The sequence below is a fragment of the Suncus etruscus genome, chromosome 3 (genome assembly GCF_024139225.1).
Source record: "Suncus etruscus isolate mSunEtr1 chromosome 3, mSunEtr1.pri.cur, whole genome shotgun sequence".
NCBI lineage: Eukaryota > Metazoa > Chordata > Mammalia > Eulipotyphla > Soricidae > Suncus > Suncus etruscus.
Genome location: NC_064850.1, coordinates 77,828,678 through 77,844,608, shown reverse-complemented (window position 1 = coordinate 77,844,608; position 15,931 = coordinate 77,828,678). Strand labels below are relative to the sequence as shown.

General features: G+C 36.7%; 1 protein-coding gene across 1 annotated transcript in view; it reads right to left on the bottom strand.

Moving 5' to 3' along the window:
* Positions 1-7,238: 7,238 nt before the first annotated feature.
* Positions 7,239-15,931, bottom strand: part of PRUNE2 (prune homolog 2 with BCH domain) — a 313,372-nt gene continuing 304,679 nt past the window's right edge. Inside the window, exon 20 of the mRNA XM_049769754.1 lies at positions 7,239-9,878. Coding sequence (XP_049625711.1) covers positions 9,848-9,878 — 31 coding nt within the window. The 3' untranslated portion in view covers positions 7,239-9,847. The remainder of the gene's footprint in view (positions 9,879-15,931) is intronic.

Sequence of the window (15,931 nt, the reverse complement as noted above, 5' to 3'; positions counted from 1 at the left end):
TAGGAGTGGTATGGCTGGATCATATGGAAGCTCAATTTCCAAGTTTTTGTTTGTTTGTTTGTTTGTTTTGTTTTGATTTTGGGTCATACCTGGTGATGCTTACTCCTGGCTATGTACTCAGAAATCGCTTCTGTTAGTGGGAACCTTATATGATGCAGGGATCCAATCAGGTCTGGATCAGCAGTGTGCAAGGCAAACACCCAACCACTGTGCTATAGTTCTGGCCCCAATTTCTAGTTTTTTGAGGAATCTCCATATTGTTGTTCATAAAGGCTGGAATAGATAGCATTCCCACCAGCAGTGAATGAGAGATCCTTTTCCCCACATCTCTGCCTGCACTGATAGTTTTTGTGATGTGTGCCAGTCTCTGTGGCATGAGATGATACTTAATTGTTGTTTGGATTTGCATTTCCCTGATGATTAGTGATGTGAAGCATTTTTTTCATGTGCCTTTTGGCCATTTCTTCTTTGAAAAATTGTTCATTTCTTCTTGATGGGGTTAGATATTTATTTTTTTGTTAAGTTCAGTCAGTATCTTGTATATTTTGGATATTAGCCCCTTATCTGATGGGTATTGGGTGAATAGTTTCTCCCAATCAGTGGGTGGCTCTTGTATCCTAGGCACTATTTCCTTTGAGGTGCAGAAGCTTCTCAGCTTAATATAGTTCCATCTGTTTTTTTTTCCATTTCCACTTGTTTGGAGACTGATGTTTCCTCCTTGATGTTGCCTTTAGTCTCAATGTCATGCAGTGTCTTACTTAAGTGTTATTCAATCTACCTTATGGTTTCATGTCTGATATCAAGGTCTTTAATCCATTTGGATTTTACCTTTGTGCATGGTGTTAGATGGAGGTCTGAGTTCACTTTTTTTGCATGTGGTTGACCAGTTGTGCCAACACCACTTGTTGAAGAGGCATTCCTTGATGAGCACATTTTTTAAAAAAATAATTTTTATTTTGACCAAATGGATTACAAATCTTTCACAGTAATATTTTAGGTACACAGTGACATTGAATCAGGGGCATTCCCACCACCAGTGTTGTCCTCGCTCCACCCCTGTTCCCAGCATGCGTCCCATATGCCCCTTTTTTGCCCCCGAGGTGCTAGAATAAGTGGTCCCCTTTATGTCTAGCTCATTGTAGATTGGGTATCAATTCTGTTGTCATTAGCTTTGTATTTGGTGTTTAAGTGTGATCATTTTTTATTTCTACTCAATGTTCATATGCCTCTTTGTATTTGGTAACATATTATTTCCCCCTCAATTTATGATGCAGAACAAGATGATTCAAGTTATTTAACTGTTTGAAGGGAAAAAATGGGGGGCAAAAATCAAACAAAAAACCAGGAGGAGTTCATCTAGAGGTTATAAATATCAATTTAAGTGAAGAGAGGGAAAAAGGAAGAAAAAAACAACAAAAATACCAAGAAAAAAACCAGACAAACAAAACAAAACAAAAATCAAACAAAAAACCAAAAAGCACCACAGCAATAAAGACAACAACCAAACAATAAACACGATCTCAAAATAAAAGCAAAACAAAAAAACAAACAACAAAAATTTTTGCTGCTTCTTCTTTTCTTCTTCTTCTTCTTCTTCTTCTTCTTCTTCTTCTTCTTCTTCTTCTTCTTCTTCTTCTTCTTCTTCTTCTTCTTCTTCTTCTTCTTCTTCTTCTTCTTCTTCTTCTTCTTCTTCTTCTTCTTCTTCTTCTTCTTCTTCTTCTTCTTCTTCTTCTTCTTCTTCTTCTTCTTCTTCTTCTTCTTGTTCTTGTATAGGCACAGTAAATATTGGGGAGATTAGAAGAGGAGTTCCCTTGGCCTAAGAGATACAGTGTTTCTCTGACTTTGAAGCATGCTGTCATGGGAATAACTACAGGCTTTGTACATGCTCTTTTACTCTCCCTTAGGTCCTTTTGTGGTGTCTGGAAACTTTTCACTCAGTAGTGAATGATAAAATCAGGTCTCTGTAACTAGAGATCTTGGTATTTGCACAGGTCATAAGATGGAGCCTATGATGGTCTTTCTTTATGGTTCTAGAAGTTCTGTTCCATCACTGTTGTTTTAATCAGTCTTCTGTAGTTGGTGGTCTTGGTTTTTGCACCAATCCTAAGACAAAGTCTAGGATAGAGTCTTTCATTATGTTTACAGAAGTTCTGCTCAGTTTCTCAGTCTCAGACAGACCTCTGGAATTAGAGATCTTGGTTGTTGACAGATCATAGGCCAAAGCCTAGGCTAGGGTCTTTCTTATTGGTCTTAGGAAGAGTTCTGCCCAGTCATGGTTGTCACATTCAGTCTTCTGTAGTTAGCAATCTTGGTTTTAGCACAGATCAAAAGATGAAGTGTCTTCTGATTTTATCTTATTATTAGGTGGTGAGATAAGACAACCTGCTCTTAAACCAAGTTGTTGCCATTTCCTCATTGGATGAGAACATTTTTTTGACTTAATAAACTATGGTTTGATTTTCTACCACTTGTATTTCAAAGGTTTTGACTCATACCAACTGTACTCTCTTAAAACTTTTCCCATGAAATCCTAATTTGATGACTTATCCTCTATCAGATTTCTGTAGTACTTCCAAGTTTTCTTCTTGTAACTTTTACATGCTACCAGTTTTGATTATTTGCATGTTATAATTTTTGTCTTCCACCAAAATATTGGTTGATGGATGAATGGATGATAACAAACTGTTACCTTTTTTAAATTTTTTTTGATAATTTTTGGGCATACCTGGTGATACTCAGTGGTTACTCCTGGCTATGCACTCAGAAATTGCTCCTGTCTCAGGACCATATGTGACACCAGGGATTGAACCAAGGTCTGTTCTGGATCGCCACATGCAAGGCAAACACTCCACCACTGTGCTATCTCTCTGTCCCCACACTTTTTATTTTAATATCATAAGCAGCCTGTCTTATGACTTGACTGCACCTTTTGGTGAATGTTGGATAATGACAGAGCATGCATGTTAATATCAGATGTTAAGACCAAATTCAAGATCAGTTTTACTAATATAGCTATCAAGAGTTCTAATACACATGGTTTAGAATTTTTCCAGAAGTTATATCGCTGAAGTGTTATCAGTTTCTATCTGATTATATGTTACCATGAATTATATAAAGACTTTAGATCCTTGCTTCTTGACTGGGGAAGACAGAGGCTAGAGGAATATGAGGTACATGGTATCAATCATTTTGGAGTTGAGAGATTTAGATAAAACAAGAAAGTTTTGCTTAAAAAATAAAATGTATCAACTTAGGGCTAAATTTTGATATGAAATATTATTATGCCATGTTTATTATGTTATACAGATTGGGTTTAAATATGACCTGTGGAGAGTGACTAATGATTTGTGTGCTTAGCTTATTAGTGAGAGAAATTTCTAATTAATTTAGCATTTAGACTACCAAAGACAATTGAGCATTTAGGGTGGATTGAGGACAGTGTGAGTAGATAGCCATGTGCTTGGTGCCAAAACAGTGCCAAAACAGGCAGAAGGCCACCTGCATAATAGATGGTAGAAATGACAACCTATTAGAGGGTATCCCATACAGATTATCCAAAATAGGTTGAGAATCACTTCTGCAAAGTAAGATAGGCCAGTGTGGGCTAAAGAATCAAAATAAATTGAGAAGGGCACCTTGGTTGTTTCCAGATTCTGGCTATTGTAAATAGCACTGAAAATGAATATAGGTGTGAAGAAGGCATTTTTGTATTACTTTATTACAAAGAGGAAAAAGTATTCCTTTCTCTGTGAGAAAACATTAGCCTTAATCAATCACCTTAATCAAGCATACAGTGTGACTCTCACCAGGATTCAGTGAGGAAAAACGAAAGTCATTTTGAGACATTGTTCTTTGAATTCAACAGGCAATTGCAAATTGGGGGACATTGTACAAAATTATCAATTATTAGTGATGTGGAGCATTTTTTCATGTGTCTTTTGGCCATTTGTTTTTCTTCTTTGAGAAATTGTCTATTCATTACTTCTCCCCATTTTTTTATGGGGTTAGATATTTTTTCTTGTTGAGTTCAGTCAGTACCTTGTATATCTTATATATTAGCATCTTACCTGATAGGTATTGGGTGAATAGTTTCTCCAATTCTGTGGGTGGCATTTATATCCTAGGCACTATTACCTTTGAGGTGCAGAAGCTTCTCAGCTTAATATAGTCATAGTTTTTCAAATTCAGAGACATTTAATTTTAAAATTTTATTCATATTAAAAAATAAAGTTTTGTTCACATTTTTTAAAACTAAACTTGGGCTCAAAGAAATGAAGTAACCAGTTCAACACAATGCGTCCAGTAAACAATATTAGATTTAAAAATCCATCATTAGTGATTGTAATGACAATAGGATAGTAGAAAAAGAATCAATATATAAGGAATGGAGAAAATTTAATTTTCCTTTTGGAGGGAACATGGAGAGCCCGTGAGAACATGATGGTGGAAATAGGGAGTTTGGAACTGAAAACAGGTCTTAATAAGCAAAGAGAAGCACTAATAAAAAGTATCACCAGGAGAGAGAGAGAGAGAGAGAGAGAGAGAGAGAGAGAGAGAGAGAGAGAGAGAGAGAGAGAGAAAGAGAGAGAGAGAAAGAGAGAGAGAGAAATAGCTCAGAATTTGGTTATTGAATATCAGACCAGCTTTTGGGATACATTCAATTATCACCATCTTCTGTATAATCTTTCCTTTATGATTTGGACTGAATCCGAAGACTTTTGCAGCAAAAGTGACAAAATGTCCTTTGGGGAACAAAAAGTTGTAACTTCAATCTTTCTGACAAGATATTGTTCTTTGCTTCTATTAAACAAACTGCCATGATGGACCATGGGTCAAAAAACATAGGTCACAAAACAGCTAACAGCCTGCAAGAACTGAGGTCCTAAACCCAGCTATGGACAAAGAGTTTTGTCAACAACCAAGAGAATGAACTTGAATGCATATCCTGACCCAGTTGAACTTAGATTAATCTTAGAAGAGCCCTTGGGGTAACATTGAGATTGGAGCATCTGAGAATTCTCCCAGATTCATATTTAGATGTCTGGATTCTTATCTAGAACTAAGATAATGAATGTGTTCTTGGCTGCTAAGTTTGGTACAACTCTACAATTAATCTTTGTTATTTAGGGATGTTGTAGTTGCAAATCTGCATACTGAATCTCACTTTCGTAGTTACCTGTGGGCAAGAGAGAAAGGTGAATTGCTTGATATACATAATATCACCAATGGAGACTAAAAGGTTCCAAAAGAGAGGTACAGTATGAGTGTTGGGACATTGCTCTCCTTGGAGATTAAGAGATAAAGGAGAGCAGTTATGAATGTCTGATACCCAAATATCCTTTTTAATGATTATATGTCAAAAAATGAAAAAGAAACTGACTTTGCCTGGCTAGATGAAGTTATTTTGGATGAATGTGAATAAAACTGTCTAGGAAACTTGATCTCAACAGGCAATCTTCTTGCCTGTAAAACCCACAGCTGTGTGAGGATTGATGTGTCAAAAGGCACCAGTTAATTACAGCTCTGTGACTGTAGAGGATGATGGAACCATAACAGGCTCTGACAGCTACAGATGGTGATGTGTCAACATAGGGAAATGGTCCATCCAGGGAAAGTTGGGGATGGCAATAGCCCCTTCGAGACCAAAAGTACCCTTCCCCCAATCTTCTATGATTTTCTATGACCGAAAGGTTTTTAGGATGGTTAAAGTTTAACTCCCTCCCCACCTCATTTATTTATTTTTTGTTTTTTTCAGGCCACACCCGTTTGATGCTCAGGGGTTACTCCTGGCTAAGCGCTCAGAAATTGCCCCTGGCTTGGGGGGACCATATGGGATGCCGGGGGATCCAACTGCAGTCCTTCCTTGGCTAGCGCTTGTAAGGTAGACATCTTATCTCTAGCGCCACCTCATTTATTTTAACTTTACCTATAAAAGATTATTTTAGATTCGGAGTTTTAATTAGGCTCCCAACCTCATCTTGCATATTTATTCCACCTCTGCATTACTTGAATGAGTCTGCCAAATCCTTAAACAAGCTTGTTACTTACATAAATACCATTGTTCTGTGTGTGCGTGCATACCTGGCACACATGTATTAATGTAGTATTTAGGTAATTTATGTGCTTTAAATATTGAGCTTTCTTTTATTTTTACACTCTACCCTGTAATTTAAGTGTTGGACACCTTGCCTTCAATTCCCAGTCCCTTAGCTAATCAAAGGAAATGACTGTAACAGCCCACCATATAGAATCACATCTTTCATTTATCTGAAACTGTCTCCTTTCCTTTGCCTGACAAAAGACCTGATCCACCAGAACTCATTTCTAGACCATAACAACATGCAACATTTTACTTTTTGTAGAGAAACTTCTTATAGTGTGAGTTCACTAGTTTTTTGAGAGCCAATGTTTTTATTTTCAAAGAAAAATAACTGGATATTTTTAACTCTGACTTTGATAATATGAAAAAAACTAAAACTAAATCGTCACTTAATGTATTTTATTTTTATTATTGTTTTTGGGGGGTTGTTAGTTTTGCTGGGGGGCATTCCTAGTGGTGCTCAGGGCTTACTCTTGGCTTTGTGCTCAGGAATCACTCCTGTTGAGCTTGAGAGACAACATGATATGTTGGGATCAAATTGAGTTACTGCAAAGCAAGCATCTTATTGCAAAAAACCTGGCTGTGCTCAGAGCTTACTCTTGGCTCTGTACTGAGGATCGTGGGAAGAACTCTATGTAGTACAAGAGAATGGGTCTGGGTCAGTTGCATGCCAAACAAGTACCTTACCCACTCTTCGGAGACCCTTATTGCTTATATTTTAACTTAATGATAAATATCTACTATGAAAAGGATAGAGAAAGGGAAAGTTGATAAAATCAAGTGATCATGAAACATAGAGATGCTTCTTACCCAGAGTGCACATAACACATTTCAAAAACTTTGGACCTTGAGGCGTGACAAGTAGAAATGAAAAAGGAATAAAATTTGGTTATGGCCACATCTGGTGGTGCTCAGGGATCACTCCTAGCAGTGCTGGGGGATCATATGTAGTGCTAAGTATTGATCTCAGACAGAACTTCCTCCTTGTATTATCATTTGGCTCTAAAGGGAATAAAGTTTGTGGACAAGAAATTTCAAATTTATATTGTCCTCAATATCATATGCTGAGCTTGACTAAAATTCAGAGCAAATTAAAGTTAGAGAAAGATTCTTGTGGATACAAAGAAAGAGCCATAACTGTGGAATTATTTTTATTTCTGAATTACATAGAGGCTTTATAGATATAATGTTGTTACATTTTGTTATATAATTAATTCACAATATTTAGGGAGAATGTGTTTATTTACCAAACAAAGTCGAATCTTTCCTTTATTCTGAACAATCCAATACACAGTAAAAATAATCTTTAAAATATAAAAGATTAATTAATTTGTGTACATCTAAAAGTTTCTAAGAGAGCAGGCTACTTAGGCATTGTGATTAGATGAGAATTGCAAATAAGCTCAACAGATAATTACTGCATCTGATATTTCAATGAGTTCTTCACACACAGACTTAGATATGTCACATAGTCTAGAGCATGTCTTAGAAGATAATACCCCCAAAACATTGTATGGCTTCAAGAGGAACTTTAGTACTGTCTTCCCATTCTACACTCAAACACACTCTCATGAATCTGTGCGTATTTTTATTCATTTTATCACAGCACTCAGCAAAGGATAGTTGCAGCTTTAGAAAAACAATACTTTTGTCCTCATGACCCTTTTGTCCCCTTCACTACAATTTTACAGGAAAAGTGCAAAAACAGTTCTTAGAAGTTAGAACCCAAGCAAGAATGTTCAGAATGCAAGAGTTAATTAGCTAATGATGCAAAATGTTTATAATGGTCTCTACCTATCTGCTAAGGTTACTATTTTTTTAGATTCTTCTAGGAGTCTAGTTATCTGGACTGAGTTTACACGCAGCTTTTCTCTAGCATGTGCAATTATTTCATGTTCTTAAGATAATAAAAGAGTAGATACCTATCAGAATGGTTAAAAGACCCATAAAGCAACCACAATAGAATTATTAATCAAGAGATATGTTGTTATTCCCAAGTAGATGAAACTTCAAAGAAAATGTGAATGGTGAAGTTGCTGCATGTTTGGTTGATTGTGAGAAAATTCTGCTATTAACAGTTTTAATTAGGACCTTAAGGTCCTGTGCCCAAGTGAACACTGGCTTCTATATTCCTTATGTAGAAGGGTCTGCTGTACTCAGCTTCCCAAATGGAATATGACTGAGCAAAAGGAAGCTTTGTAAACAAGGATGCCAGGGCAACAGTGAGCTGATCTGGGTGAACTAATCAGGACATTGGGTCTCTTTAGGTAAATTCTAAACTCTCCAGAGGCTTGTCATTTTGATGTCCAAAGGAAAAGATGGGCACTGAGAGATAATGTACACTAGGGTTTTTCTACCTAACCAGCCAGTTGCTATGAGGAAGGAGGGGCAAAATAATATACAGCTCAACAAGATACCAGGTGGAACAGGCAGAAGAGGGAAAATATGATTTGTGGATAGAAGCAAGATAACCTGTGTCTATGTGAGCATGTCTAAAAACTAGATCAAGAGATGGATATGGAGCAAAGGAGACCAAAGAAATTCAGTTCCTGTGCAAAATATCTCTACTTGAGAGTATCTCCAGGGTTAGGTGACCCAGGACTTAAAATGTTCTGGAAAGCTCTTCTAAATGAAGTTACCATTTTCAAGCTATGGTGGAACCCCATTTTCCAGGCTATTTTTTATCTTTCTTTTTAATTTTTTTTTTTTGCTAGATGGTTAGTAATCAGTGATACTGGTACTGGAGACTACAAATGATTTCAGAATCAGGTTACTTAACCTCTGGCCAAAGAGAAACTTTACTTTGGGTTTAGTAAATACAACCTCAAGTCAAGGTGAACGCCATATATGCTTAGATGATAGATGCCAACATTTTCCTTGCAAAGAACAAATTTGTTTCTATATTTTGAGACACTGTTCCATAAATACAGATAGGAGGAGTAGTGGGTAAGGTTATGTGTGCTGAGCAGGGTCAGCACCCTTTCCTAGTAGAGACAGTAAATGTCTCAACAGCACAGGAACTGAAATGGATTAAGAGCAAAAGAAGAAGCTTAAGATGACAGCTTACTGAAGTGAGTCCGCCTTCTGTGGAAGCACGATGAATGAATAAAGCTTTATTATGACACTGATGGCAATTCATGTGAACAACAGTGGTTTTATATCGATGTCTGGTTTATGGTGTTTATGGCTGTATTAAGCAAGTTTAGGAATTTACTTATTTGGGGGTATCTCATAGGGCCAGGGATCAATCCTAGAGTTTCTGCAGACAAAGCATGTGCTCTAGCCCCAACTTTAGGATTTTAAAGTTGGAGTTAGTGGGGACATTTTACCTGGAGAGTATGAGACCTATGTATTTTAGCCCTAAACTGGTCACCAGGAGAAATCCATTTAATCTATAGAAACAAATCCACTAGTAACTAGTAGTGAATTAAAGTTATCTCATCAGACAATCCCTGTCTAATAAACAAAACACCAGTGCACAAAATATTAGAATGGAAGGTTCTACTTTCTTGCTAAGGTTCAACTAAAAATCTTTGAGGCACATAATTGGCAAAATAGGAAAATACACACTTTCCAGAAACATGTTAAGAGTAAACAAATTCCCTTAATGTTTTTCCCTTTAGAAATTTAGAATGGCACCAGGTAAGTGCTAAGTATTTGAAAAGTACCATCAGCCCTGCCTCTTCCTTGTAGGATTCAGCAGAACTCCGAAGCAGACATAAAGTTTCTTCTCCCAGTTGCAGTTGCTTAAGGTTTTTCTTTCAGTTTCAGGTCCATACTTTGGGGGAAAAAAAAAAGAAAGAAAAATAGAATCACATGAGAATCATTTAGTAATTGTTTATGTGGGTGGGATATGCTTGCTTACTCTACACCCTCACCAGACAATTGACCAAAATAAATTATGCAAATTACTAGACAAATCTGGTTTAAAAAAACTGTCTAGTTTCTAAAGCTTTTACTAAAATAGAGAATCTTGCATATTTTACAGAATTGTTTCTGGAAGCATTTTTACACTTTTAAAAATAAGATAGGAATGAAAAGACTGGTGTGGGCATCTATTCTTAACATCATGAATCTTTTTATTTTAAATAAATAAGTCTTTCCTACTAGAGAAAATAAAATTAAATATTTAATACCAAGTGCTAAATCTTAAGAGAGAGATGAATAATAGATTCTAGACAGAAATATCCACTCCCTATCCACCAACAATTTTCTTCCAGAAAAAAGATAATTTTCATAGGGACCATCTGCTTCCACTTGAGTCATATCCAGCCATACAATTTATAAATTGTTTACATTGCCAAATTTTTACCTGAAAGTTATTTTTAGATTTAATGAGAATAATGCTTATAATATATAAAAAGTGTGTTTTTGGGAAAGTCTACTGTGTTGAACCCATCTAGAAAATAAACCCAAAGTTGTCCTTGGACACTGTTATTTTCCACCTGCCTGTGAATGAACACATCACTACTTCCTGGAACTTACCAGAGAAGAAATAAGCTACAATTAGTGTATGTGGTATTTAGAATAACTGCATGAAGAAATGCAATAGTCTAAATGGGAGTTGTCCCAAACATCCTTAGCCCTAGAGTATAGCAAGGAGATGAAAAGAAACAGAGGAGGGGAGAAACTCAAGTATGAAAGGATGGGGCTCAAGGCCCAAGAAGTATCAGGTGCATTGGTAGTGTTTCAAATGGGCAGTAATAGAACAGAACTTCTAGAACCATAAAGAAAGACTCTATCCAAGGCTTTGTCCTATGATCTGTGCAAATATCAAGCTCTCTAATTACAGAGGCCTGATTTTATCATCCACAATGGAACAGAAAGTTTCCTGGCACCATAAAAAGACCTTGATGTGTGAAAATGAGCATGTATGGAGCATGCAGTTGTTCCCATGATAGTATGCTTAAAGGGCAGAGAAACCCTGTATCTTTTAGGCCAAGGGAATTCCCTTTCTAATTTCTCCAATACTTACTGTGGCTATGCAAAAATAAAAAAAAAATGAAAAAGAAAAGAAAGAAAGAAAAAGAAAGAAAGAAAGAGAAAGAAAGAAAGACAGACAGAAAGAAAGAAAGAAAGAAAGAAAGAAAGAAAGAAAGAAAGAAAGAAAGAAAGAAAGAAAGAAAGAAAGAAAGAAAGAAAGAAGAAAGAAAGAAGAAAAGAAAAGCACAAAACCTTGCCACATCAGCCCTCCTTCCTCTTTTATTTTTCAGTTTGTGGTTATTATTTGGTTATTTTGTTGTAGTTGTTGCTGTTGTGCTTTTTTTGTAGTTGCTGATTTTGTTTTTTTTATTTGTTGTTTTGTTTTGCTATGTTTTTCTTCTTTTTTCCCTTTCTTTCTTTGAATTGATAGTACAACCTCTAGACAGACTCCTCGCAGTTTTTTTCTTTTTTCTTTCTTTTTTTAAACAGAACCACATACCTTGAATCATCTTTTTCTGCTCATAAGTTGGGGGAGGAGGAGGGAAATTGGATGGTATCAGGACCAAAACAGTTGTATGAACAACAATGAGTAGAAACAAACACCAAACCCAAAGTCAACAATAACAGAACTGATACCCAATCTACAACAAGCTATACACAAAGGGGAGCAGTTGCACTAGCAGTCTGAGGGGTAAAGGAGGGAGATAAAGGATGCATGCTGGGAATAGGGGGGGGGAGGGACGATTTATTGTCACTTAAATATTGTACCTTAAATATTACTGTGAAAGATTCATAATTCACTTTGTTCACAATAAAAATTTAAAAAAATGGACAGAACTATATAACCAAGCCAAAAGCAACAATGGAATCAAGAGATCCAAAATTAACTATCCAAACTTAAAATGGATCTATTATACTGGCAGATTGGGGGTAGAAGAGGTAGTATGGGATGTACTTGGTGAACATTGTGCTAGGACACTTGTCACAAACATAAAGGGGAACATGTTTTTATTTTATTTTATTTTATTGAAACCATTGTGATTTACAAAGTCCTTCATAGCTGGGTTTCAGACATACAATGAATCAGGAAAAATCTCACCAGCAGTGCCGACCTCCCTCCACAATGTTCCTCAATTACATCCCATATTACTCAGAGCTTTAGCAAGGAGGTTTTTTTTTTTTTTTTTTTTTTTTTTTTTTCCATTGTAATTCCTTGATCTCTTTCTAAAGTGCTGCTTCAGAGCAGATGTTTCTTGATTTTGTTTTGGCTTATTTACTTCTCATTTAAATGTTCTCATTTGATGACTGAAATTTTAGTCTTTCTCACATGGTATTAGTTTCTTTCCCAAAGACTATTTATTAAGCATAATTTGCTACATACTGCATATAAAAGAATGTGGGTCAGAAGGTTTAAATCATCTTGAGTTTAAAGTAGTCAATCTTCTTTACCTAGCCCACTTTAAAATGCCAACCAATTTCTTTTCTCTCTTTTTTAATTGTAGTTGAGGTATTTGAGTTACTATTATATTTATGTTTAAGTTTAAGTTTATATTGTAGAAAGTTATTGCCCAACCACCACTATTCTTGTATCAATTCCAGTCTTCCTCTCTTCCTGACCCTCGTCCTCCTACTCAGTAACTTCAGTTCTGAATTCAAAATCCAAATTCCTGCTTTGTTTCTTTTCCTCTTTGTTTTAGGGCCACACCCAACAGTGCTTAATTTTGTCTGTACTCAGGGATCACTCCTGAGAAGAGAGCCAGGAATAAGTGGGACGGGAACTATATGAAGTGCCAGTGATCTAACCAGATCAGTCACATGAAAAGCAAATGCCTGCCCACTGTAATCTTTCTCCACTCCTTTTGCTTTGTTCCTGTATGTGCCATATATGAATGAGATCATCTTGTATGTGTCTTCTTCCCTCTGACTTAATTCACTTAACATACAGTGTCTATAGTTTCATCCAAGGTGTAATGAAAAACGGGATTTCATCTTTTGTCACAGACAAAAAAAAGTATTCTATCGAGGATGTTCACGTACTTTCTTTTCTTTGGGGTTGGTTTGGCTTTTCGGTTGCAATTTCTTTGTGCCCCGCTCCTCTGTCATTGTACACTTAACACTTTCCAAATATTGACTTTTGGAGTTAGGGTTTATTCCTGGCTCTTTAATCATGGATCATTCCTGATAGGGCTCAGGAGAACCATAGGTGGTACAAGGGATCAAACCCTGGTTCACTGCATGCTAGGTAAACATCCTCTGCTCTGTACTATCACTCTAGCCTTCAGATCTTGACTATTTTAAACTTTTTACAATGAAGTCCTTTTAAAAAATATATATTTTTTTGTTTTTTTTGGGGGGGGGGGCAACACATTGATGCTCAGGGGTTACTCCTAGTTATGTGCTGAGAAATTTCTCCTGGCTTGGGGGACCATATGAGATACCGGGGGATCGAACCACAATCTGTCCTAGGTCATCACATGCAAGGCAAATGCCCTACCACTTGTGTTACTGTTCTAGCCCCAGGTTAATGTTTTTGTGTTCTGGGGATAGATGTCAAAGAGTAGAATTGCTGGATCATATGGTAGTTCTATTTTTCTTTTTGGGCGGGCGGTGTTGGGCCACACCTGGTGGATCTCATAGGTTACTCCTGGTTCTCTGCTCAGGACCATATGGGATACCAGGGATCAAACCAAGATCCATTCTACTGCTATGCTATCAATCTGGCCCTATTTTTAATTTTTCAGGAGGTTTCCATACAGTTTCCCAAGTGACATCAGATAATATCCTTGACAGTAAACAGAATTCCCTTTTTTCACCACATCCACCCCCAATACTCACTTTCTGATCTTTTTGAAATAGGCCATCGTTATAGGTGTGACTTGTTTTGACTTATATGACATATTTTCTTGATAATAAATGATGCTGAACACTTTTTGTTGTGCAGTTTTTGATGTCTAAGTCTTTCTCATCTTTGTGGGAATTTGTGTGTGTGTGTGTGTGTGTGTGTGTGTGTGTGTGTTGGGGTTATACCACACTCTACATAAAACTCCTCTGGTACGTTGCCCTGAGGACTATACTAAGTCTTTCTCATCTTTGTGGGAATTTGTGTGTGTGTGTGTGTGTGTGTGTGTGTGTGTGTGTGTGTGTGTGTTGGGGTTATATCACACTCTACATAAAACTCCTCTGGTACATTGCCTTGAGGACTATGCTGAGCAGGAATTAACCAGGAACGCCAGCTTGTAAAGTGTGTGCCCATTTATCTCTATCTCCAGATGCCTTCATATCTTTTGTTTAGTTGATTCCTAGTTACTTGATTTTTTTTGAACTATTTTAAATGGGGCTCTTAAATGGGGCTCTTTCCTTGATTTATTTCTCTTCTACTTTGTCTGCCACTAATTTTTGTGTGTTCATTTTTGGAACCTGCTACTCTGCTACATCAGTTGATTATATCTAAACTTTCTTTGGGTGGGATCTTTAGGGTCTTCTATGTACATTATCAAGTCACTGCAAACAGTGATTGTTTAATTTATTTTCCAATTTGAGTATCTCCAATTAATTTCACTTACCAGTTGCTCTGATTAGGACTTCCAATACTATGTTAAATAGTAATGGAGAAAGTTAGACATCCTTTTCTTAAACATGTTCTTACAGGGAAGACAAAGACAGGAGAGATTATATAGAAGGTAGGGCCATTGCCTTGTATATGTGCTAACCAAGTTCCATATATTCTCTTGGTCCTGCTAGGAGTGATCCCTGAGGATAGGGCCAGGAAAAATAAGTCCCAAGCACATCTGGGTATGACACAAAAGACAAGAAAAACCAAAGTAACAATAATAAGAAAAAACAAGGTAAAAGCATCTTTTGATTCTAGTACTAAAGGAAGCCAGAAAAGTTGAAAAGTAGCAGAAAACATAGACACCTTTTGATCGTCTTAGATTCTCTCTCCACACTAAGATCATGGGCCTGATTAGTAAGAGTTTAGTAAAGAGGATGAAGAAAAGGAAGTGTTGAAAAGAGTGTTCTAAGAAGAGGGAAGTCATATCAGCAGCTTGCAATATTCCTCCCTCTCCTATGCCCACCCCTGGAATAAACCCAAATTAGCCCTGCTTTATCCTCTTCCCTATTTACACCCCATCAAAGCAGCACAATATATAAATGAGGACAAACAAAAGTCTGGTAAGAAGTGCATAAGCCCACAGATATAGCAGCCAGTAGGTGACATACAACAGAGCTTGCTAACTGTGGGTAGGAGGACTCTCTACTGCGGTCATTTGCTAAGAAAGGTAGGAAGCTTTGTAAAAAGAATTTTGTAAAAAAAATAATAAAGGGGAAGGTGTTGAACTGGTTATGCTTTAAGTAAATTTCATGTGGTATTTCCAGCAACTGTTGGTTTAAGTGTCACCTTTAGAAATAGCTGATTTCAAATGTCCCCTTACTGCCACTTTGGCTGCTGCAGGCCTTTTAGTGTGAACCTTCTCTTTGGAGTTTTTCTGAGCATAAATTTTGATGGAATTTAACCAGTAAGATTGTTGTGGCTACTGCAGATACTGTACTGTAATTCTTCATCTTTCCATTGGAGATCCAGGGAAAGGAAATCCAAAGAGGACAAATGACACAATAGATGCATTTCAATCAGATCTCAACCCTTCCTTTGGGATTCCTGGTAAAAAAAAGAACAGTGCTGGATCCTCCACAGCTCAGATTAATTTAGAGCCCTTATTTAGATGTTATTATCTCTAAAAGTACATTGGTTACGTTTATTCCCCCAAATGTATTCAGCTTAAAGTTAACTAGGCAACTAATTTTGTCATTTCTGACTATTGAAAAGGTCTGAGGTTTCAGACTCATTTCAACATTGACTTATCTCTTATCTCTGTGGTTGCAAAACCAATGACTCTGCAAAGCTCTAGG